Raw genomic sequence first — 27097 nt, 5'->3', positions numbered from 1 at the left:
CCTTGGCTAGCTTTCAGAGTTGGGATTTCTCCTTCAGAAAATGGATGATTGATACAGCTTGAAGAGAAGGAAAGAACTATAGATGGGCCCAACCTCAGCAAAGGTTGAAAGATCTGCCTTGCCTTATTGTGGTTTCCTCAGACCTTTCCCTTCCTACTAGGCCTGATCAGTTCATTTCTTCCTTAGTTTTTTTTTAGCCTTTACAAAGGGATATATATAGATATAGATATAGATATAGATATATAGATATATATTTCAAAGATGTATGAATAAAAAAAATGCAAGCATTTCTCCCTAATACCTCAGGGTCACAGTCTCTCCTCTCTCACCTTAGAACCTCTCCTTTCCTATCCTGAGCATAAATTAGGTCCTATGTCTTACTTCTTTAAATCTTTAACTCTTCCTCCTATGCCATGACACAGTCTGAATTCAATTCAGCAAGCCTGCTCCATGCCAGGCAATGGAAGTGGGAATTCCAAGGCAAAAACCAAACATTTCCTGCTTTCAAGGAGTTTACATTTCTACTGATTACATAGGTTATATTTCTCAGTATACTTGACATCTAAGTTAATATTTCATTAGTTTTTGTTGATATTTTATTTTCATATCACTAGTATATATATTATTATATAATATTATTGACATCTTATTTTCTAGAGTCTTCTTCCTTCCTCCCAAATAGTCATTCCCATATAACAAAGAATTTAAAAAGAAAAGAATGAACGAAAGGGAAAAACATCAGTAAGACTGATCAGGAAAATTCTGATGTTATATGCAAAATTCTATGCCCTTGTACCTTCCACCTCTGCAAAAAAGACTAAGGAAGGGTCTTATCTCTTCTTTGGAGCCAATTTTACTTTGTAATTTTCCAATAATCACTTTCAATTCTTTTGTAGTAACTTTTTGTATATTATTTTCCTAATTCTGCTTATTTCACTTTGCCCCAGTTCATATAAGCCTTTCCACGCTTCTCAGTCTTCATATGTGTAGTTTCTTACAGCATGGTAATCTTCATTCTTGTATTCAGTTAATATTCAATAATATTTTCATATCATGGAATTCCTATTTTTTGCTGATGTGCTAAAGAACACCCTCATATGATTTCTACTTCTAGCAATGAAGTGTCAGATGTCAGAATGTTTTGTTGAAGTACATCTTTTTGATTAATGGATGCATTTCTTAGTTAATTTTTTTTCTTTTGGGCTCTAACATTATCTCCTTTATTCATAGTATAATAGCCAGTATTAAAGATTCTGTAAGGACTCTAGAGTGAAGGTTAAGGGGAATGGGAAGAGGATCACTCTTTAACCACAAAGAATGGAGGCCATACAGGGAATGGGAAGAGGATCACTCTTTACCCGTAAAGAATGGAGGCCATACAGGACCCAGATTGTAACTATACTAATGTAATCTTTGCAAAAAGGCTTTTGTGGAGGGACAGACTCAGTTGAGGAGAGTAACATCATCTTTTTGGATGCATCTTTCCCTTAGAAATCTCAAAAATCTTATCAGAAAACCCAGCACCTTCTTATTGGTAACACTGCTTATGAGATAAGAAGAATATTTTAATTAAAACCTCCAGGAAAGAGTGATAATTTTCTCCTGTTAACAAAAGCACAATTAATTAATTAATCTTCCTAGATTGTAGAAGTTACTTAGAGTTACAGATTGAAATTTACTTCCAATTATTCTGCCATTTTCATGTATATATAAAAACAGTCCTGAAGCAATCTGGTTCTTTGTGGATGATATGATGGTATACTTAGAGAATCCTGGAAAATCAACTAAATAGATAGCAGAAAGAATAACTTTAGCAAATTTGCAGGATATAAAACAAACCCATATTAATCATCAGCATTATTTCCAACAAAAATCAGCAGCTAGGGTTATAAAGAGAAACTCCATTTAGAATCCCTCTGGACAGTATAAAATATTTGGGAATCTATCTGCCAAGACAAACACAAGAATTATATGAACACAATTACAAAACACAAATAAAACTAGATCTAAACAGTTGGAAAAACATTAATTGCTCATGGGAAGACCAACCTAATATAATAAAAATGACAATCTTACCTACATTTACTTAATCAATGCCATACCTATGAAACTGCCAAAAATCTATTTCATAGAACTAGAAAAATAATAAATAAAATAAAAAAAATTCATCTGCAAGAACAAAATGTCAAGAATATCAAGTGAACCAATTAAAAAACTTTTATGGATGGTGGCCTAACAGTACCAGATCTTAAACTGTACTTACTATAAAGCAGTGATGATCAAAACCTGGCTAAGAAATGGCTAAGAAATAGAAGGGTGGATTGGAATAGACTAGGGGTAAATGACCTCAGCAATCTAGTGTTTGATAAACCCAAAGATCCCAGTTTTGGGGATAAGAACTCACTATTTGACAAAGGCTGCTGGGAAAATTGGAAAAGAGAATGGCAAAAATTAGGTTTAGATCAATATCTTTCAGCCTATACCAAGATAAGTTCAAAATGGGTATGTGACAAACATAAAGAGTGAAATTATAAGTAAATTAGGTGAATATAGGATAGTTTACCTGTCATATCTATGGAAAAGGGAAGAATTTAAGACCAAACAAGAGACAAAACATTACAAGATGTAAACTGAATAATTTTGATTATATTAGATTAAAAATGTCTTGTACAAGCAAAGCCAATGCAACCAAGATTAGAAGGAAAGCAACAAACTGGTGAAAATTTTTCATAACTTTCTCTGATAAAGGTTTAATCTCTCAAATTATATGAAATAAGTCAAATTTATAAGAGACCAAGTCATTCCCCAATTGGTGAATGGTCAAGTGATATGAATAGGCAGTTTTCAGATGAAGAAAATCAAAGCTATCAATAATCATATGCAAAGAAATGTTCCAAATCGCTCTTAATTAGAAAAATGAAAATCAAAACAACTCTCAGGCACTACCTTACACCTTGCAGATTGGCCAATATAATAGCAAAGGAAAATGATAAATGTTGGAGGGGATGTGGCAAAATTGAAATACTAATGCATTGCTAGTGAAGTTGTGAATTGGCCCAACCAGTCTGGAGGGCAATTTGGAATTATGCCCAAAGGACTTTAAAATAATGCATGCCTTTTGATCCAGCAATACTACTATTAGGTCTGTATCCCAAAGAGATAAAAAGAAATGGGAAAGGACCTGTTTGCACAAAAATATTTGTAGCTGTGCTTTTTGTGGTGGCAAAGAATTAGAAACTATGGGGATGTCCCTCAATTGGGGAATGAATGAACAAATGGTGGTATTTGGTGGTGATGGAAACTATTGTTGTATAAGGAATGATGGACAGGATGATTTCAGAGATAACTGGAAGGACCTACATGAACTGATGCAGAGTGAAATAAGCAGAGGTAGGAGAACGTTATTCATAGTAATTGAAACATTGTGGAACAATTGATTGGGATAGACTTTGTTACTAATAACAATGCAATGACCAAGGACAATTCCAAGACTTATGAAAAGGAATGCTATCACATCTAGGGGAACTGTTGGAATAGAAATGCAGAAGAAAATATATGATTTATCACTTGTTTATTTGGGTATATGATTTGGAGTTTGGGTTTTGTAAGATTACTCTTTACCAAAAATGAATAATATGGAAATAGGTTTTGAGTGGTAATACATGTATAACCCAGTGGAATTGCTTGTTTACCCTGGGAGAAGGGAGGTAAAGGGGGAAGGAAATGATATGAATCATAGAATCTTGGAAAACTTAGGTGTAAATTTGTTACTGGAATATAATAAAGATAAATTTTTTTTAAAAAAAGAATTGTTACTAATATAGAAGATAAGGGTTTTTTAAAAAAATAGTTGTTAGTGGTTTAATGTCAGTGTGGCTGGATTTCTCTAATAGAGAACCTGGGGGATCTGTGGTTGATTGGTTCTGTGCTATTTAACATATTTATTTTTGGTTTGGATAGAGGCAGATATGGAATGCTCATCAAATGTGCATATGATACAATAATGGGAGGGATAACTGACAAACTGAATGACAAGAGTCAGCATACAAAAAAATGATCTTGACAGATTTGAGCCTTGGGTTGAGTCTAATAAGATGAAATTCAATAGGTATGAATATTAATGACTTGCACATGGGTACAAAAAAAATCAACTTCACAAGAATAAGATGGAGGAATTATGGTTAATGTCTTTGAGTAAGAAAAAAGTGTTCTAGAGAAGATCTAGGGGTTTTAGTAAAATGTAAGCTCAGTATGAGTCAGCCATGTGATAAGGCAGCCAAAAAACAAATGCAGTCTTGGACTGCCTTGAGAAAGACATAGTTATCAGGGATAGGAAGGTGAAAATGCCATTGTACTTTGCCCTCATTGAGCTGGTGCTCAGTCACTATTGGACACTATGGTTAAAAAATACAGTGATAAGCTGGAGAATGTCCAGAGGAAGGCAACAAGAATAGAGAAAGAAGGGCCTTGATATATGATGATTGATCGAAGGAACTGGGCTTGTTCATTCTGAATGAGAAGCCTGAGGTGGTGGGCAAAGGAGGATGGAAGAGACATGAGACATTGGAAAGGCTGGTGTGTGGAGGAGGGATTAAACTTACTTTGTTTGTCCTCAGAAGGCAGAGTCAGGAGCAGTAGGTTGAAGAGACCAATTTAGGTTTAATGTTAGGAAGGATTTCCTAATAATTAGAGATATAAAAAATGTAAATAGGTTGCCTTCAGAAGTGGTAGGCTTGGGGCAATTAGGTGGCTCAGGGGCTTGAGTCAGTCCTGGGGAGAGAAGGGAGGAAAGAATGCTATAAATAAGAAATAGGTAGTTTGACTAGCCTACAGAGAAGGTCTGGATAGGACATTTTTAGCAAGCAGCCAGGTTGCCCTTGTTATATTGGGTGGAAGGGGAATGAAATGCTATCTGTGTACCTCTAGTCTTTTTTTAAGCAATTGCTGATGCTACCTTCACCTCACTGGTTGACTTTTGTGTAGCTCTAGTGGCCTGACTCCTTTATGCCCGTTTGCACTTTTTCCTGAGAAGAGAACAACATTGGAAGTACTAACATCACAGAATAATTAATTGCCTGGCAAATAAGAAATTGTTCTGTACTGTTGGAGTCAAATGCAGATCAAAGCATACTATATATTTCATACTATATAATTATGGTGTTATTTGGGATTTTGGTTTTATCTGAGTATTCTTTTACAACAGTGACCAATACAGAAGTATGTTTTGCATGGTAATACAGGTATAACCTAGATGAAATTGCTTTTCCATCTTTGAGAATGGAGAGGGAAAGGAGGGAGGGAACAATTTGAATCTTGTAATTTCGGAAACCTTATGTTGCAAATTGTTATATGTAATAGGAAAAACAAAATGTCTTTGAATAAGAAAAAAGTGTTCTGTAAGTGTGCAAAGGAGTTCAGGACTTTAATCTCTTGAACTAGATCTTGACCATGACTGAGATCTAGAGTGAAATACTGATGTAACCCTTTTGACTAGAGGAGACTCAGAATGAACCTTTGATGGTGGAGGTTGTGATGAATTAGAGTGAAACTAGCTTCTTGATCTTGATTTTGACTTTGTTTCTTCCTTTACATTATCTTTTTTTTAATGGGTTTTTTTCCCTCCTGGTAACTTTTTTTTGGGGGGGGTTATTTAGAATGTTTTTCCATGGTTTCATGATTTATAATCCCACCCCCTCACTTTTTCCTCCCTCTTCCCAGAACTGACAAGCAGTTCCACTGGGTTATTCATGTATCAGTGTTCAAAACCCATTTCCATGTTATTCATATTTGCAGTAGAGTGGTTCTTTAACATCAAAACCCTAATCACATCCCTATTGCACTACGTGGTTGATCATATATTTTTCTATATATTTCTGGTTCCACAGTTCTTTCTCTGGATGTGGATAGTGTTCTTTCTACTAAGTTCCTCTGGATTGTCCTGGGTCATTACATTGCTACTGGTAGAAAAGTATTACATTCAATTGTGCCACAGTGTATCAGTCTCTGTGTACAATATTCTCCTGGTTCTGCTCCTTTCACTCTGAATCAATTCCTGGAGGTTGTTCCAGTTCACATGGAATTCCTCTATTTCTTTATCCCTTTCAGCATAATAATATTCCATCACCAACATATACCACAATTTGTTCAGCCATTCCCCAATTGATGGACATCCCCTCATTTTCCAATTTTTTTTTTGTCACCACAAAGAGTGCAGCTATGAATATTTTTATAAAAGTCTTTTTCCTTATTATCTCTTTGGGGTACAAACCCACCAATGGTATGGCTAGATCAAAGGGCAGACAGTCTTTTATCACCCTTTGTGCATAGTTCCAAATTGCCCCCCAGAATGTTTGGACCAATTCACAACTCCACCAGTAGTGTATTAGTGTCCCAATTTTGCCACATCCCCTCCAACATTTATCACAAGTGAATTCTATCAAACATTTAAAGAACAACTTATCCCAATATTATACAAATTATTTAACAAAATAAGCAAAGGAGTTTTACCAAATTCCTTTTATGACACAAATATGGTACTGATTCCAAAGTCAGACCAAAAAGTGAGAAAGAAAATGACATACCAACGTCCTTAATGAATATACATGCAAAAATCTTAAATAGAATACTAGCAAAAAGACTTCAGCAAGTGAACACAAGGATAAACAGTATATATTTAAAACCATCAGCAAGCATCATCTGCAATAGGGATGAATTAGAAGCCTTCCCAATAAGATCAGGAGTGAAGCAAGGATACCCATTATCACCTCTTTTATTAACTATTGTACTAGAAATGCTAGCAGTACCAATTAGAGACGAAAAAGAAATTGAAGGGATTAAAGTAGGCAATGAGGAGACTAAACTATCACTTATTGCAGATGATATGACGGTCTACTTAAAGAACCCCAGAAAATCAACTAAAAGGCTAGTGGAAATAATTAACAAATTTAGTAAAGTTGCAGGGTACAAAATAAACCCACATGAATCACCATCGTTTCTATATATTTCCAACAAAACTTAGCAGCAGGAGTTAGAAAGAGAGAAACTCCATTTAAAATCACCATAGACAATATAAAATATTTAGGAATCTATCTGCCAAAACAAACAAAGGGATTATATGAACACAATTACAAAACTCACACAATTAAAACTAGATCTAAACAATTGGAAAAACATTAACTGCTCCTGGGTAGCATGAGCTAATATAAAAAAATGACAATCCTACCCAAATTAATCTACTTATTCAGTGCCATACATATCAAACTACTAAAAAACTTTTTTATAGAATTAGGAAAAAATTATAACAAAGTTCATCTGGAAGAATAAGAGCTCAAGGATATTAAGGGAAATAATGAAAAATAAGTAAAGGATGCCTTCAACTGTACTATGCCTTAAACTGTACTATAAAGCAGTGGTCATCAAAACAATATGGTACTGGTTACGAGACAGAAGGGAGAATCAATGGAATAGACTAACAGTAAATGACCTCAGTAAGCTAGTGTTCGATAAACCCAAAGACCCCAGGTTTTGGGACAAGAAATCACTATTTGACAAAAACTGCACTATGGGGAAAATTAGGTTTAGATCAACATCTTACACCCTATACCAAGATAAATTCAAAACTCGCTTTGCATTTTCTTTGGGAGATGGAAACTTGGACCTTTATATCACATCACCCAAAGGGAAGAAGAGTCTGGGGAAAACACCCCGCATTCTAGACCATAGAAACTTCTCTTCCAGCAGATTAGACCTTTTATTAGAGAGTTTCCCTCAGGGTAGAGATATCAGAGCTTGGAATTTAAAAATCTCCTACCCTACCTAAGGAAGCATGGCCCACTTGACTGAGAAGTCCTGTGCTCTTTAATTGCTTCTATGATACCCTTCATTTCAATCCCTCTGTGCCAATTTCTTCACCTGTTAGATAGGAAAAGGATTTATCATCTGACTCCTTCACAGGTGTGGCATTTAGCTTCTTGAAAAAGTGCTGTGTAAGTAAAAAAGACACCAGTCCTATTACTGATCTGGTATGGAGCTGGAGGCCTCAGGGGCCAGCCACACTGTTCTTTGTTTCATTAGAAAAGAAAACACCTTAGGAAAGAGAGGAGATGGAAACAAAAATTAGTGTAATTGTAAGAGGTGTAAGATGAAAGAGAGTGATAACTTTGGAATTTTCCTAACAGGGCCCTATGTTTATCTCTACTTTTAGAGATTAAAAAGGACAAAGTATGTATATTAATAATGTTTCTTTTAAAGGTATCACATATATCCTATCTATATACATCCTTGCTTTTATACATACACATATATGTACATGTATGTATATGTCTAAATATGTATGTATGTGTGTATATGTTTGTGTGTGTTGTGCTTAACACTGATTGTCCTAGTTTTTAGTGGAACTATTCTTTGTGCCCTAAAAATTTTATGTAAAGTGAATATTGTAACCTTCATCAGATTGCTTAAATCTTAGGAAGGGGGAAGGGCGAGAATTTGGAACCCAAAATTAAATAAAAAATGAATGTTAAAAATTGTTTTTCCATGTAATTGGGCAAAAAGAAAATATTATTTAAAAAACAAAGTGAATATCGACTTAATTCAATTTGATTCAGCAGACATTTATTGAACTCCTATTATGTACCAAGCACTGGGGTTAAAAAACAAAATAAAACAGATCGGATAGCTTACATTCCAGCAAAAGAAGGCGGTAGTCCTTCAAACTGCTCTAATTAGTATCCGTATTTTGTGAAATACCTGTTTGGTTCCTGATGTTTAGGAACTCCTTATCTCCTTAGAGCATGTGTTATATATACAGTTCCTTGTACTCTTTAACCAACTGAAGCCTAAAGTAGACAGAAGACCATGCTATCTCCTTTTAACCCAGGGAGTAACTAAGAAACAGTGTTATCTCTGGCAACAGATCTGTTTGAGAAATAAAGTAGACACTGCAGGAAACATAGGGGTTCGGAGCTGGACCTATGTTTGCATTAGAATAGGGAATCGTTGAATAAGGAAACTTTACTAATTCAGGTCTTCACCTTCTCTGAAATTTGTAATCACAGAGAATTGTCTAGGGCACTGATTGGATAAGTGACTTGCCCAGGGTAATCCCATCACTGTTTTATGGATTCTGTCTTTGGAACCTAGATCTTCCTGGCTTCAAGGTGCCACCTCTGTCATTCACTGTGGTACATGACCTCTTGCCTCATAAATCATAGAATACAGAATTAAACTTGCTCTTTCCCCTCCTAAGCTTTCCATCTAAATTATACTTGCTGACAAATTACAGAGGGTTTTCTTAAAGTTCTATAAGAATTGACTGGAAGGTCTTGCTATAGTACTGATGCCTTTTTGAATGTCTTTGTTCCTGGATCAAGGAGGTATGGACCATTCTTTTTGAATTGGAAATCACAAGAATACAAATGATGTCTTGGTGGTGGTGGAATACTTAAAATGACCCTTATAGCATAGAAAAACCCTATTAAGAGGGCTAGTAAAATGCCAAAGTGCCAGTATGCAGATGATAAAAGTAAAGAGATCCCAAAGTTGGTGGAGAGCATTAAATTTTTTAAATTTATTTATTTGATTAATTAATTTAGAATATTTTTCCATGGTTACATGATTCATGTTCTTTCCCTCCCCTTCCCTGCCCCCTCTCACAGCCAATGCGCAATTCCACTGGGTTTTACATATATCATCATTCAAAACCTATTTTCATATTATTAATATTTGTCATAAAGTGATTATTTAGAGACTACAGTTGGATAGTATTTCTAAACAGACTAGATAAGTGGGTCTGGAGGCAGGAAAATCTGAATTCAAATCCAGCCTTAGACATATAGTAGCTATGTGATTCTGGGCAAGACATTTACCCTTTATTTGTTCCAGTTCCTCATCTATAAAATGAGGATAATAATAGCACTTATCTCCCAGAGTTGTTGCAAAGATCAAGTGAGACAACCCATTTGTAGCACGTAGTCCAGTGCCTGGTATATAGTCATCATTCTGTAAATGTTAGTTATTATTATTTATTATTCTGTGACTACAGAGCTGATTGTATTGGAAGAAGATAAACATTATCACATGAGGCATATGAGAATTTCCTTGTATTCTTGTATTCATGTTTCCTTGTGTTCCTTGTTTTCTTGAGGACTTCTTGCTCCTCTGTCTGTAAGATGCAAGTTGCCTGAAGCTATAGGTACAAAGTGCACCAAAGGATGGGGTGGTGATGATTGTGTATCATGAAGTCACTGGCACTGTTGTCCTTGACATCACAGAGCCTCTGAACCCTTCCCTACATCTTTGGGTTTGCATCATAATTTGCAGGCTCCTGATGTTTTCTTTTGCCTGCTGAAATGATCCTAATCTTCTGCACATAACCACTGCTCAGCTTCTTCTTTTTTACATTTATGCTATCTCTATCACCAGGTGGGAGGAACACAAGTATCTGGCTGATGCAAAAGAAAGTGAGAGGCAGAAGAATTTATCAAATTTCCATTTAAAACTACACTTGGACAATCAGTGTTAAGCGTAATACACACACGCATCAAAGTTCCCATGAAAAGCCTTTTCCACGCTAATTTTACTGAGGCATTGGACTCATGGCTCAGGACTTATTGTCACGTCTTAGTTTTTCTGAATGACTTCAGCAAACTGAAATGTCCATGTTTTCTAATTTAGAAGGTACAGATGTGAACTGTTATAGTACACATGGAGAGAACAATAGCTGTAAGTTAAAACATTCTTATCCAGGCAATATTACACAAATCATATGGCTTACACTTTGAGCCCTGTTATTTAGCTTGCAGTGTTTTTTTAATTACAGTATTCTCTTTGACTGAGATTTATGATGCTTAAAAAAAAAGAGCATATCTTTCATTCGCCTTTTGTTTCTTCTTTGCTAGCTACAATTCTTCAGTAACTTTGGAAGCAATTATTTCTATATTTCTTATTATCTGTGCTAACAAGTAGATACTATGAAATTGGAAAATTTGCATTTATGATTTTTATTGGCATGGATACTCAATTCTTTGGTAAAGTCACACCCTTCCATGACTTATGATCTTTATCAATATTTTTCCTTAAATACCTTTTAAGAATTCATCCAACATTCTTGAGCAACGGTTCTCAACCTTTCAATTTGTAGCAATGAGGATACATAATGCATATCAGGTATTTACATTCCGAATCATAACTGTAGCAAAATTACAGTTTTGAAGTAGCCACCAAAATAATTTTTTGGTTTGGGGTCACCGCAACATGGGGTAGTGTATTGCGGGGTCACAGCATTAGAAAGGTTGAGAACCACTACTCTAGAGGTTTTCCCTTAGATTTTCATTTTTATTTTTAAAAATATTTCAGTGGTAGAAGCCTGGCGTTTTATCACCTCTCTTCACTCTTTCAATGGGACCAACAGCCTCTTTTTATGGCTAGACCTTTTATTTCCATTCTTGCAGGCAACTTACTGTTGCTAAAGCTTTTCAGTGTACTTAACTAGGTGGGATCTTTCTGTTGTCCTTTAGGCCTCCCGCAATTCGGATTCTCCTATAATTGTAGTACTCTGAGAGAATACCAGAGTTGTAAGTGTATCTTGGGGTCATTGAAAACACTACTCAGTTTCCCAGGTGAAAGCCAGCCTGCTCCTCTCTTGTTTGATTCTGGGCCAAGCACATTGTTCGTTTGTTACAAGTGGACAGCAAGTATCTCTTGAGATGTTCATTGTATTCCATATTGTGATCAAGGCAATGTGCTTTTTATCCAAAATAGCTTGCCTGCTTTCTGAATATGAATTTCATGGAGGAGAGTTTGTCATGTTTCAAGACTTAATGCAGTCATCATATTGTCCTTTTTGAATATGAGCATTTGGAATGTCAATGGAGAATCCTGCTTTACAGAATATCCTTCGTAACACTGTGAGAACGTTCCTCTTATTGTCGTTCAGGCTTTTCAGTCATTTCTGATTCTTCCTGACCCCATTTGGAACTTTCTTGGAAAAGACACTAGAATGGTTTCTCATTTCCGTCTCTGTAGCATTTTGCAGATGAGGTATGCAGGATTAACTGACTTGCCTAGGGTCTCTTAGCTAGTATTTGAATAATTAGATAAAAATATTCCTTATTCATTGATTGGTACTGGTATTGAATAGATTTATCTCTATGAGAATACCTGTTGTAACATTTTTTTAGGGGAAGCTGTTTAAAGAGTTTATTTAATATGGATACATAGGGGACTTTATTGACCAGTATAGATTTTTTTTTAACCCTTACTTTCTGCCCTAGGAACAACTATAAGACGAAAGAGCAAGAGCTTAGCAAACAGGCTTAAGTGACTTGTCAAGGGTCACACAGTGAGGAAGTGTCTGAGGTCATATTTGAATCTAGGGCCTCCCAAATTCAGTGCTCTATCGACTGAACTACCTAGCTGCTCCTGCCATAGTATCTTGTAGGATTTTAATGTATGTGTAGGAAACATTTTATTCAAGAAAACTTTTAAGGCTTTTCCTGTCCCACTGAGTCACATGCTTTTGGGATAAAATAAAGACAGTGAGATCTTTAATTTTTTATATCCCAGTCATTTGTGTGACTGTGAAGATATGATTTGCTTTAGAAACTGATCTGTGAAAAAGTTTCCCTTTCATATCTTCATCAAGGATACCTTCATTGTGTGTACAGACTCTTTTATGCAGATTTTATAGAGATGAGAAAATAAGTTTGAGAGTTAGTAGTATTAATGTCTTTTGAGAAGGCTTTTTGGGGCTAAAAGTACTGGCTGTATTATTTTTTCACTTTTTGAGAATATTCCTCTCTGAAATATTTTGAGAGTCAGTCACTAAATACCTTTAAAATGTGTTACCTTTAGCATGATTTCTCTTGTGTATTTCTAACTGGACCAAGTTACCTTTCTTGGACCACTGACATTTCCTTATATGTGGACACTTAGATGGGAGATTCCAAAAGTGATAGATCTGCCATTATGATTGATGAGAATAGGTCAATATAGAAATAACAATATATGTGATATTTCTGGTCTATTCCTTTTCAATCAAATTATGAGTAGATGGTTTTACATTTCCAATTTGTTAGCAAATTAGAATTCATGTGTCATGGATCCCTGACAGGCATTATGTCTAAGAATTAATGCATAACAGTCTGCCGGCTTGAATACTTTTCAACCAATTAGGCAGTGTTCCTGTCGCTGTATTAATTAAAAGGAGCTGCTGTAGGACTGATTTAGCAACAGTCTAATTATTCTTATTTCTATTACAGGTCTGTTTATTCTTGTTTCAGATTTATATTCACAGGATTGAGTTTCCTTGGAAAAAATAAAATTTTAGAGAGGCTATCCTTACACTCACACTTGCTTCAAGCATGACTTCCTAGATGAGCCCCTTCTAACTTTTTTTTTTTGACCTTGCTCCAGGAGAGTTTCACCCTGAGGGAAGGTCCCACTTCACCAGACAATAGATGTCCACTTCAGCTTTGGCGCAGTGGGAAGGCATCAGTCTCATAAGCTGAAGGTTCCCAGTTCCGAACATCAGAAGGAGGGTATGATATACTGGGAAAGGCTTCTGGAGACAAAAGAGCTACTTGACTTTGGATGGGGTCTGTCTCCCCACCTGAAGTGGATGTCTATTGTCTGGGGAAGTGGTAGAAATTCCCAACTAAATAAACTAGGGACTTCTAGATTTCCACGTTGACAATCTCAGTCATTTGGTGACTATGAAGATATGATTTGCTTTAGAAATGGATCTGTGAGTTTCCCTTTCATGTCTTCATCAAGGATACCTTCATTGTGTGTACAGACCCTTATGCAGATTTTATAGAGATGAGAAAATAAATATGAGAGTTAGTTAATGTCTTTTCAGAAGGCTGAGGTCAGATTTGAACCCAGAAATTTTCATCTCCAGGTCTGGCTCTCCATCCATTGAGCCACCTCGCTACCTCTGAGTCCCTCCTTCCTAAAGCACTAAGTTCTAGAGAAAAGGGAGGAGTAGTCTTTTTGAAATTATTATCTGGCCTCCTCTACCAAGCTGGCTTCCTCCCCTTCTATAACTCTTCATTTTCTTTTCCTTTGTTTATCTGCTTCCTACAAAGATGCGGCAGTGTTGGGCATGCCGATACATCCCTGTATCCTTGCGAAGGCTGGTGGATCATTTGAGCTCAGAAATTCTGAGGTCTAGAGGGCTAAGCCAAATGGGTGTCCACAACAAGGCTAGTACCAGTGGAGTGAGCCCTCAGGACTGGGGGAGTTGGTCTGGGCTACCTAAGGAGAGATGAACCAGCCTAGGTCAGAAACAAAGGGCAAAGTTTCTATGGTCATCAGCCTTGGGATGGGGACCATGTCTGGCTAATTGGGCAAAATAGGGAGATCTGATTCCCAAAACAAAAACAAAACCAATAAGATGGAGAAGCATAGGAAAGCTATTTTGGACAAGAGCTTCCTTGAATTTTTTCCCTTTTACTGCATTATAGCACAGAGATGACAGGAGTAGGGGATGGGGTGGAGTGGGGAGACCCTTTGGATCACAGATCTAGAACTAAAATGAGCCTCCGAGACCTCTAGTTCAACCTTCCACTTCTCTCACTTGATAAATGGGGAAACAGTGCAAGGAAGGTGAAGTTACTTGACTAAAGTCACACAGATATACCACCAGAAATAGCACCAGAAATAGGATATGAATCTAGGTCCTCTGACTCAAAAGTCAGTGATCTTTCCACTGTACCACACTTTTTCTCATCCCTCCGCATTGCTGATGAACTCTCATTCTGTCCCGCATCTTAGTGTAGAAAACTCCCTTTGTAGTAACTCTGTCCACCAAAGCACGTTGCATCTTTTAGATGATAAATTCTTGTGAATTGCCTGTCATAATACAAATTAAATAACCTGTTCAAGATCACGCCACTAGTGTGTATTTTGGAAGAGGATTTGAACTTATGTCTTCCTAATTCCTGAGTGTCCAACACTCTTCCCTGTTCTGTTGCTGAATTAAATAGGTACTTGATAAATGTTTGTAGACTTGATAGGTTTTCTTGTGTTTTCTCCAGAGCACATGACACACAATCTTTGTCAGCTTTAGGTGGGAGGACTTAAGGACAGGCAGAGATCCTTTACTTTTGCCAGTTTGAGTGAGCCTCAATATTATCATTAAATTAAACAAACATTTGCTGAGCTTCTGTTGTTTACAAAGTTGTACTAGGCCTCTAAGAGATTCAACATTGAGATATAGCTTGAACTCCCCCTATAGCAAATATTAACTGCTCCCCACTGTGTACAGGAATTCTGCTGGTGTTGGGAAAAGTATAAAACATAGACAAGGTCACGTCCTGCAGGAGTTTACGTACTACAAGGGGGACAAAATACATATGGAGAACTTGTTGGTCAGTTGTTTCAGTCCTGTCCAACTCTTCATGACCTCATTTGGGTTTTCTTGGCAAAGACGCTAGAATGGTTTGCCATTTCCTTCATTCTATTGATGAGGAAACTGAGGCAAACAGGGTGAAGTGATTTGCCCAGGTCCTCACAGTTAGTGTCTGAGGCCAGATTTGAACTCAGGAAGGTCCTGATTCCAGGACCAGTGCTCTATCCACTGTACCACCTAGCTGTCCCACAGAAAGATACTCTCATGCTTTTTCTAAATCCTCAATTTGCCTCACTTGCTGTGGAAAGGAAGGTTAGCATAGACAGAGGATGCACTAATTATTATCTTAATCACAAAATGAAGCTAATACATAGCACTACATAGCTAATACATAGCTCATGCATAGCACTATATCCGTCACACAACCCAGCTGCCCCCATCCAAATGCTGAAGTCCTAATTGATTTTCCTATCTATTTGGAACATTAAACTATGTTTATGTGCAATTATGATATATAAGTGCATTTTATAGGGCCAAATGATAGGACTATATGAGTGAGGTCTAAAGAGGAAGGTTATTATGTTAGTATGGGTCAGGGAAGGCTTCATGTTGGAAAGAAGATGCTGGATGTAAGAAATATTGCCAAGAGAAAATCAATGGAATGTTGACACCTAATTGTCTGTAGGGTAGGAGAAGCAGCTAGGTGATGCAATGGATAGAGCGTTGGGTCTGGAGTTAGGAACAACTGAGCTGAAATCCAGCCTCACTAGCTCTTATGATCTTAAAAAAAATCACTTACTCTCTTTGCCTCAATTTCCCTTACTGTAAAAGATGAAAAATAATAGCACTTATCTCAGAGTTATTATGAGGATTAAAGGAAATAATATTTGTAGAGTGGTTGTGCATGGCATATAGTAGGTTCTTTACAAATTCTAGTGATTATTATTGTTATTAATCAGAAATGCCTAGGGTTTTGAGCCTGGGTAGCTTGTTCAATGGAAAAAATACCAGGTTTGGAAACAGAGGACCTTCATTCAAATCCTGTCTCTTGATACTGCCCATGAAACCTTGGGTGAGTCACTGAAATTCCCTGGCTGAGCCTCAGTTTCCTCATTTACAAAATGAGAGGGTCAGAAGTCCCTTCTGATTATGGACCTGTGGAGCTATGATGTGTATTGGTGCCATCCCTAGAAATATGACTTTAGGGGCTTTCAAGACATGTCCTTTCATTCAATTAAATTCAATTGAAGAAGCCTTTACTAAATAAATCTAACTTGATTTTGACTAGAAAGGCCTCTTGGAAGAGGTGGCCCTTGAGCAGAGCCTTGAGAACCAGAAGTTTCAGGGGAGGAGTTAGAGTATTACAAGCATAGGAGGTAGCTTGAGCGATGACACACATATTGGAGATGGAATGGCATGCATGGAGAACAGCAAGTAGGCCAGCTTGGCAGGAGCAGAGTGATTCAGGAGCGTGATGTGAAATTATCTTGGAAAGAGGTTTTTAAAATTTTTTTTTTCTCAATATGGAGCCCCTAAATCTTCTTGAGTAGTGGAGTGACATGGTCAAATCCGTGTTTTATAGATTATCAGTTTAGATCTATGTGGAATATAGATTGGAGAGGGGAGAGGCTTCGCATAGGGAGTCAATAAAAGGCTATTGCAATAATCAATTGAGAAGTGATGAGAGCATAGAACTAGGGTGGTGCTAATGAGAGTGGAGAGCATATGAATATGAGGAATGTTGGGAGGCAGAATTGAAAAGATTTGGCAAGTATTTGACATGGGGATGAGAGAGTATCAAAAGTTGAATGACAGGGCAGCTAGGTAACTTAGTGGCCTAGAGATGGGAGGTCTTGGGTTTAAATCTGGCCTCAGACGCTTACTAGCTGTGTGACCTTGGACAAGTCACTTAACCTCCATTGCCCAGTCCTTACCCCTCTTTTGCCTTGGAACCATACACAGTATTGATTCTAAGATGGAAGATAATAGTTAAAAAAAAGAATTGAGGATAACTGTTAGTTTGCAAACTTGGGTAACCAAAAAGATATTGGATGTTCTAGGTAAATTGGAAAAATAAGGAATGGGTTTTAAGGGAGTAGATAATTTCTATTCTGGATATATTTTGTTTGAGATACTTCTAGGTCATCCAGGAGGAGGTGTCCAGAAGGCAGTTGCTGATGCAGGCCTGAATCTTAAGATTGAGATGAAATGTGACTATGTAGATTTGAGAAACATCTTCCCTGAGATGGAAGTTCTATCCTAACCTCAGATTTGTAATAGTTGAGCTATTTTTAAAAAAAATTTACTGTTATTTCCAAAATCCAGTTATGCCATAATTGTCATTCTTTTTTTTCCCCAGACTCAGGCTACATGAAGAAAAAGTGATTAAAGATCGAAGACATCACCTGAAGACATATCCAAATTGCTTTGTGGCCAAAGAACTAATTGACTGGCTGATTGATCGAAAAGAAGCTTCTGATAGAGAAACCGCTATTAAACTAATGCAAAAATTGGCAGACCGTGGTATTATTCATCATGGTGAGTCAGTTTTTAACATTTAAGTTGAACAAATATTAAATCAACAGATCAATTTGAGTGGAGGATATCATTCCTGATCTTGAAGGAAAAGAAAAATCAGGAAATTTCACATTCATCTTTATTTGACAAAATAATGTTAGAAGCTTTTCCTTCAGGCTATTGAAAAGACCTTTCAGGTTTTCAGTCCCCTAATACTCCCGCAGAGAAGATTAAAGTAAATGAAGTGATCTGTTGTTCTCCCAATGCTTTTTAGATTTCATGTTTTAAAGGCTTTGGTAATGTCCCAGCACTGTTTCACAGTCTGTGGCACATAGTAACCAATTCATAAATGTGTATTGAATTGAACAGAATTCTGAACACAAACACATACTAATTTAACACACCCTAATTTAAACAAGTCTTCCTTTCAGGTATTAATTGTTTACCAGACCTTATTATTCTACGTAGACAATTCATAATTTAGTTCATTTTTTGCCTTAATTATTCAGTTTCATGCTGTATGCTTTGTAGACGATTGTGTAATTGCTCAAATTCCTGCTTTGTGTTGAGTCTGTAGAACTGAACTATGACAATTAAATTGAAAAAAAAAACTGAGCGTTGGAGAAGGTTTCCACAATTTGTCCATAGTCACACAGCTAGTGACAGACGTTATATATGGACTCTTCATCTGATTACAACCTTATGGCTTAATATATGTACAATTCACTCAAAATTGTGGGGAGTGGATTTTTTTTTATTCCACATATGAAATAATTATTATTTCATAATAGAAGTATATCAGCCTTCTTCACTGAATTTGCTTTGCCTGTATATTGTCTTGCAGTGTGTGATGAGCATAAGGAATTCAAGGATGTCAAACTCTTTTACCGCTTCAGGAAAGATGATGGAACCTTCCCTTTGGATAATGAAGTCAAAGTATTCATGAGAGGACAGAGACTGTATGAAAAGTAGGTTACATCCAAAATCTATTACTCTAATCTTAAGGATACAGTTAACCAGAAAGTCCTTTTAAAGAATGATAGGGTGATTTTTGTATTCCACAATGTTTGGTTTATTCCATATGTTTTCTATGAATCGATTATCTTTTAATATAAGCAGAACAGACCCCTCACTTGGTTTTCTTCTTGTAATAAAAAAGGAAATAAATTTGGTAAGATTCTTTTATCAAAACTATTATTTAAAGCATATGTCCTATAATTAAATAAAGGCATCGAGGTAATGCAGTGGATAGAGCAATGGGCTTGGATCTAGCTAGCCTCAGACACTTACTGACTGTGTGCTCCTGGGCAAGTCACTTAACCCTGTTTGCCTCAGTTTCTTTATCTGCAAAATGAGCTGGAGAAGGAAATGGCAAACCACTTCTATTATCTTTGCCAAGAAAACCCTAACTGGGATTAGAAAGAGTCAGACATGACTGAAAAGGCTGAATAACCAAGCAAAAGGAGGAAGAGATTTGGAGTGACAGGACGAACCACTAGCTGTGTATTCAGATGGGTGACCTGAATTACCACCCCACCCCTAACATTTGCTACCAGTGTGACACTCGGCACCTGTCTCTTGACTTTAGGTTCCCAAACTGTCAAATGAGAGAATGTTACACTTGATGCTGATGCTATGACTGGGAAAAGGCCATTGGATTTGGCCACTACAAGATTGTTGAGGGAACAGTTTCAGTGAGAATTGGAAGCCAGATTGCAAGGATAATTTGAGGATGGAGTGGGAAGTGAGGAAGAAGCAACACATACAGTGAGTTTTTCCCCCTTAGGTATTTGACAGTGATAGACTGGGAGGATAGAACAATAGCTGGAGGGTGTGGTTGGGCCAAATGAAAAGTTATGATTATTATGATTAATGACAATATTAAATTGACCCTTAGTATTATAGAATTTGCAAAGCATTCTATGTGCATTATCTTATATGAGCCTTACAACAGCTTGATGAGGTGGGCATAATAAAGTTATTATCTCTATTTTACAGATGAAGAAACAGAAGTTCAAAAGCCTTGTCTCACCTTAACCAAAAGACATAAACATTTTTTTCTGTACCTTAGAACCAATTTAAAAAATATCAGTGTACTCAGTAGGTACACTGCAGAGGAATGGAGCGATAGACAGAAAGACATAGAGATGGAGAAACAGACGCTAAGTCAGAGAACACAAGATGATTGAAACCAGCTGTACAGATTTTCATTCATTGAGAATCTATGTGCCTAAATCACTATCAGTGAGATATCAATTCTCACACAACTGGCTTTAGCCATCTTGGTCTCTTTTTCTTTCCCTCTGTTTCTCTCTCTCCCGTTACTCCCGATTCTCTCTGTCTCCTCCTCTGCCTCTGTCTCTATCCCTGTCTCCTAAATATTTCCCTCCCCTCCCCTCCCCTCCCCTCCCCTCCCCTCCCCTCCCCTTCCCTTCCCTCCCCTTCCCTTCCATTCCCTTCCCTTCCCTTCCCTTCCCTTCCCTTCCCTTCCCTTCCCTTCCCTTCCCTTCCCTTCCCTTCCCTTCCCTTCCCTTCCCTTCCCTTCCCTTCCCTTCCCTTCCCTTCCCTTCCCTTCCCTTCCCTTCCCTTCTGCCTTGGAACCTATTGCAGAAGAACAATAAGAGCTAGGCAATAGAAGTTGAGTGACTTGTCCACGGTAGATTGCCTGGCTCTTAGTCCACTGAGCCACCCAGCTGCCCCTTTCCTAATTTCTTAATCAGGTTTGGCCACTAACCATTACCCTGTGGTGTACCCTACCAAGCTATGAGATAGTTAGGTCAAGGATCATGACCCCAACCTGACTAATGATTGTAAAAATTTAAATTAGATCTCAAATATAAAAATGTTAAATGATCATTACAAATCAAGGAATAAAGAGGATACAAAATAAAGACCATGTACCCATGGCTGATCAACCCATTTAAATCCCTGTGCTTAGCCTATCACCATCACCATGCTGGCTGCAAGCCCAAGAAAAAGACCCAAGAAAGAGCCCCAAGAGGACCACCCACTTGCTAATATCCTCTGTCTACAGGAAGTATGTAATGACAGAAAGTCAGTGGGCTCCCGGGAAATGTAGTTCTTTTTTAGGGTAACAGATTTTCAGTTATACATGATGGAAACTGTGGTTGAGAGATGTCATGTGACCTGCCTATGATCCTATAATAAATACTTATCAGAGTCAGGGTTTGTACCCAGCCCTTATGAATCCTTGCTGCTCCTCATTGCACATCACCTTGCCTTCTCCTCAGTTTTGTTTATTTGTTTTTTGTTGTTGTTGTCATTTACTTTATGTTACTAATAGTTCTTTTTACTGTCATTTCTGGCTGAGGTTTTACTGAAGCTTGCTAAGTTTTTATTCATGTGCTTTCATTGCCTTTTCTTTATATTGTCTCTTAGAACTTGTTCACGTGGGAGTAGAGGAGGGGAAGTGTCTCAAAACAGAGCTGATATTTTGTGCCTTTTTCCCTTCCTCTTTAGTTCATGTGTGGAGCTGATAGCTCTAATTTCTGGGTGCTAAGCATATACTATATAAAAAAGAGGAATCCTGGTTTTTAAAATGAGGAAATCCATAGAGTAGAACCTGTATGGTGAAGAGTTACCATGAGCCAGTTTACCCCTCTTGTTCCTACTCCTCTTGTTATAGATGTCTGGCTTCTTGGATCACTTTCCTCCTGACACCAGTAGAAGCAAAGTCTGGAGATGTAGGCATAATATGACTTAGTTTCCACAACTATAAAATAAAAGGTTTGAAATAAATGGCCTCTAAAGTCCCTTTTAACTCTAGACCCCTGTCTAGATCTCTGTAATTTTACATTTTGCAGAATCTATCAGAATGCCTTTATTACTCTAGATCCTAAGAAGGCATATTTTTATTTTTCAATCCACAGGCCATTCTTATCAGTTTGGATTGGAAACTGATTTCAGTTTCATTTCAAAATCATTTCATTTTAGATAACTCTATGGGCTATCTTTCATTTTTGCAGCCCAGACAGGGGATTTTAAACTCACCCATCCCTATCACTTTATAGATGAGGAAGTTGAAGGACAGATAGGTCAAGCCCCACAGGAATTAATTTCTGTTGGGATCTTGGCAAGTGTAGCTCTCAGCCAAGGAAACTTTGCAGAAGCTGCAGTGAGCCTTCTGACTATATAGAAGCCACCTGTTTTCTTAGAGTCTGGTTTTTCATCTCTAAAATGGGAATAATGATTCTTGTGCTATTTCCTATCCAGCATCACCAACAATGATGGTAGCTCTCACCTCTCTGTCTCTCTGTCTCTGTCTCTGTCTGTCTGTCTGTCTCTGTGTCTCTGTCTCTGTCTCTCTTTAAACCTTTACCTTCCATCTTGGAATCAATAATGTGTATTGGTTCCAAGGCAAAAAAGAGGCGTAAGGCCTGGGCAATGGAGGTCAAGTGACTTGCCCAAGGTCACACAACTAGGGAGTTCCTAAGGTCATATTTGAATGCAGGATCTCCCATCTCTAGCCCTGGCTTTGAATCCACCCAACCAACTAGCTACCCTCTCCCCACCTCCATCCCACCTCCTTGTCTTTTTAATGTTTCTAGAGCACTTTTCTTCAAGGGCAGAATGGTAGTATTCCTAGATTCTCAATAAAGACTCATGGCTAACTGCTTGATGGACACTGGGGGGCAATTTCATCACCCTTAATTGTTCCAGAGCTCCTTTCTATTCATCAAATTTTGTCCTAAAAAACTTTTGACTGCTTGTAAGCAAAACTAAAAATTAGAGAAATTAAACAGGTGGAGTCAGGGTGAAGACTATAACCCAGGCCTTCTCATACTGATGTCATTGCTCTTGGCCCCCTGCCACACTTATTATAAGGAAAGAGCTTTGTAAACTTTAAAGGACATCAGGCATTTATTAATCACTAACTATAGCTAGGTACCACGTGTAGTAAGGCTGAGACTGCAAATGTAAACAAGCAACTAAAAATTAGCTTCATTTTGTGATTAAGATAATAATTAGTGCATCCTCTGTCTAATGCTAACCTTCCTTTCTATAGCAAGTGAGGCAAATTGAGGATTTAGAAAAAGCATGAGAGTATCTTTCTGTGGGGCAGCTAGGTGGTACAATGGATACTGGTCCTGGAATCAGGAAGACTCATCTTCCTGAGTTCAACTCTGGTCTCAGATACTTCCTAGTTGTATGACCCTGGGTGAGTCACTTAACCTTGTTGATATGACTGCCCCCAGGCCTGGTAGTCATCACAGGCTATGCTTTGAACACATAGAAGGGAGCAATCCCAAATCCTGTTTTTCTTGCTGTTTCCTGTTTTTTGTTGCTGTTTTATTTTGTTTTTTGGCACCTAGACTATGTGTAAAGGGGTCCGCTTGCAAAATATCCTGTTCTTCTAGCTGTTAATCCCCTGACCCATTTACTTGTGTCTGGGTATGCTAACAACCCCAATAAAAGCTCTCCCAAATCTGCCTAAGGGCTAGACCTTCCCTCATCTAGTCTGCTAGCTTTTGCTGTCATAAATTCCTCTGTGTCCTCAAAGAGCCTCTGAGAATTTTTCTGGTTCGAACCTACACCAGCCAAGCCAAGCCCTTCATTGTTTGCCTCAGTTTCCTCATCTGTAAAATGAACTAGAGAAGGAAAATGCCAACCACTTCGGGGTCTTGGCCAAGAAAATAATATATAGGGGTCATGAAGAGTGGAACACGACTTAGATCACTCAACAATAGCTTTCTGTCCTCTAGAGTTTGGTTTCCCAACTCAGAGGTCTGACACCCTGCTGGTTCCCTCAGCCCTCAGGTCAGGTCCTAGAAAGAGCCCAAGCTCAGAGAAGGAGGAAAATGGCACATTTTCATTGGTTGTTTCTCCTTGGCTCTTTGTTCCTGAGAAATGGGTAGAAGCCAGTCCTTCTCCTTGTAACCAATCCCATAACTTCCAAGATCTCTCCTATTTGATTCTTTCCTCTTTCATCTTCAAGCTCTCCCTGTTTAATGGGTATCACTCTGAATAAAAACAGGTTCATGTCTTTGCCAACCTTAAAGACTTTTACTTTATTCTGCCTTTCCCTCAATCGTCTTCTGTCTTCCCTTTTACTGACAAATTCCTAGGAAATCTCATTTCGATTTACCTCTCATTTACTACTCTTACAAAACAAAACAAAACAACAAACCCTTACCTTCTGTTTTGGAATCAATACTTTGTATCTGTTCCCAAGCAGAAGAACAGTAAGGGCTAGGCAGGGGGGGTGTGGGGTGGGGTGGGGGTGGGGGGTCAAGTGACTTGTCCAGAGTCAGCTGGAAAGTGCCTGAGGTCATATTTGAACCAGGACCTTCCATCTCTATGCCTGGCTCTCAGTACCCGGAACTACCTAGAGACCCTCTCCCATTTATTTCCTAATGGCTAGCAGTCTAAAATCTCTCCTCATTAATGTTCTTTTTATGGCATTTGGTTGTGAATCTAATGGTCTTTTCTTTTGACTGCTAATATAATGGTCTTTTCTCAGTCCACTTTCCTTTATTTCTATAGCTTTATTCATTCATTTATTTATTTGTCTGTTTATTTCTTGTTTTCTTGCCTGCTTATTTATTTGTTTATTTGTTTGTTTTATTTAAACCCTTACCTTCTATATTAGAAAGAACTTGGTTCTAAGGCAAAAGAGTGATAAAGGCTAGGCAATGTGGGTTAAGTGACTTACCCAGGGTCACACAGCTAGGAATTATCTGAGGTCTGATTTGAACCCAGGACTTCTCATCTCTAGGCCTGGCTCTCAATCCAATGAGCCACCCAACTGCCCCAGGCTCTGTAGCTTTTGATAGACAACTAGTTGGCTCAGTGGATAGTGTTGCATCTAGAATTAGGTAGACTTGAGTTTGAATCCCGCCATAGTCACTTACTAACAGTCCTGGGCAAGTCACCTCATCTGTTTCTACCTCAGTTTTCTCATTTGGTAAAATGAAGGTAATAGAACCTATCTCCCAGAATGGTGGTGAGCACAGAAGGAGATATATATTTGCAATAGCTGTTTAGTTGTGTCCAACTCTTCCTGACCTCATGGTCTATAGCTATCCATAGGGTTTTCTTGGCAAGGATACTGGAGTGACCTGCCATTTTATTTCCTTCCCCAGTGGATCTTTTCATTAGGCAGTAAGAGGTTAAGTGGCTTGCCTAGAGTCACACAGCTAGAAGTATCTGAGCTGGATTTGAACACAGGTCTTCCTAAGGCTAGGTCCAGTGCTCTGAGCCACAGCTGCCTCTAAATATCTGTAAAGCTCCTTGAAAATTTTAAATTATGTTAATATTATCATCATAATATATTTGGGTGTTAATGATAAGCTGAGTACTCTTCCTTATCCTCTTTAAGCCTCCTGAGCTAATCTGGAGGGAATTTTTTTGTACCCATAAACACATGTAACACTTACAGGCTCTGATTACTAAGACTTGTCCTCAGCCAGAAGCGATACTCTGTTCACTTTGCCACACTTGGCATGGAAAAGATGCTAAGTATCTTCCAGTATTCCTTTTGCAACTGGACACCATTTGCAGCATTCTGAATCTAAGCATTCATTCCCTTACAGCTTTAGTATGTTCCTTCTGCGAGACTTAAAGACCCCGCAGTCTCTTTTTAAAAAGTTGTTCAGCTTTGTTTGATACAAGGCTTAATTGGTGAAAGAGGAGGCGAAAGTGTGAGATGATTACAAATGTCTGGAACAGTAAGAGTACATAGAATTGCAAAAGAGCACTTGAGAAGTTTTTGGAGCAAAGGACAATCGCAGAAGTTTAGAGAAGGAATAGGAAGTCTACAGTGAAGCTATATTCCCTCTCTCTGCTATTTAATTCTCAGCCTAAATAAAGGAGTGTGTTAGGATTGCTGTTAGTGTAGGGACTGACTCCCTGTTATTAACTAGATTGTGAGTAAATTCAGTTATCTAAAGAGGGTGCTGAGAGGTACGTCTGGCTTTGTTGCTCTCCATGCAAAATGAAAACATCTCTGGTTAATTACAGCCTTGTTCAAATGAGATGAGGAGGGAGTAAAGATTCATTGTTTACCAAATAGAGAAAAAATAGAGAAGAAACACTTGTTAATTTTAGTTCTTCAAAGGGGTCTTTGAAGCATTAAAAGATAAATAAAAACTTGAGTATGCTCTGTTCAAACAAGGTTTTGGATGCTGAAAAAATTTTGTTTTGGGGTCAGTATAAATATTTTCAGAGATCTGTTTAATTTCTCTGGACCTGTTACTTCATTCATGAGGACCTCCCAATATGGAAAAGTCCCTTCACTGATGCACATTAACAATTTATCTGTAATTTATTATAGATAAATATATCTATCTATATCTATATAAATATATAAGTATATATAAATATATACTCCTTGGGGAGTATATATAAATATATACTCCTTGGGGAGTATATATTAAAAAATCTAAATCTACTACCTGCCCTCAAGGAATTTACATTCTAATGTGAGTTACAGGCACTGAAAGTTTAAGAGTCACACAATCAATGGCAGAGGTAGGACTTAATAGGAAGGTTTTTCTGGTTCCAAAACTAGAATTTTTAACTATAATGCCATAGTATTTCACAAAAGATTTATATTATTGAGGCAGCTAGGTGGCTCAGTGGATTGAAAGCCAGGTGTAGAGACAGGAGGTCCTGGGTTCAAATGTGACCTTATATTCTGTAGGCTGTATGACCCTGGGCAAGTTACTTAACCCCCATTGCCTGGACCTTTCTGTTCTTCTGCCTTGGAATATAGTATTGATTCCAAGATGTTTTTTAAAAAAAGATTTATATTGTTATCAAAAAGATTTGTGTAATGGAATAATTTTGTAAATGGAATTGATACAACATTTAAAAATTTGCAGAGCATTTTCATGCATTTCCTTATTTGATTATGGTCCATATAATTTCAGAAGACCCTTATCTTATCCCACTTCTACTCTTCACAGACAAGTGAGACAAGTGTAGCAAGGCTACATTTTCCCTTTAGGATTGTAAGGGTCCTATTGAGGGGCCAGGATTGATTCTCTCATGCTGTGAACTCAAGCCTCTTTCTAGTTCATTCTGTCTAATATGCTCAGCATCCTAGTTTCAGCTGATCAGTTAAGATGGATTCACTTTTACAAAGAGAGGTTTATTGAGAAGACGTAGCAGGAACAGACACACCAACATTATCCTCTAATACCACTTCAGATTCTGTGGAGAGCGGGCTCAAACTTAAAGCAGTTTCAATAAGCATTTGTCCCACCA

At 37.7% G+C, this 27097-nt stretch overlaps 1 protein-coding gene across 1 annotated transcript in view; it reads left to right on the top strand.

Annotated features, from left to right (window-relative positions):
* The window catches only part of DEPTOR (DEP domain containing MTOR interacting protein), a 185790-nt gene that overhangs the window by 42291 nt on the left and 116402 nt on the right, over positions 1–27097 (top strand). Inside the window, exons 2-3 of the mRNA XM_001380991.5 lie at positions 17712–17890; positions 18714–18837. Coding sequence (XP_001381028.2) covers positions 17712–17890; positions 18714–18837 — 303 coding nt within the window. The remainder of the gene's footprint in view (positions 1–17711; positions 17891–18713; positions 18838–27097) is intronic.

Source organism: Monodelphis domestica, chromosome 3 (assembly GCF_027887165.1).
Source record: "Monodelphis domestica isolate mMonDom1 chromosome 3, mMonDom1.pri, whole genome shotgun sequence".
Classification (NCBI taxonomy): domain Eukaryota; kingdom Metazoa; phylum Chordata; class Mammalia; order Didelphimorphia; family Didelphidae; genus Monodelphis; species Monodelphis domestica.
This window is presented reverse-complemented; position numbering and strand designations above follow the sequence as displayed.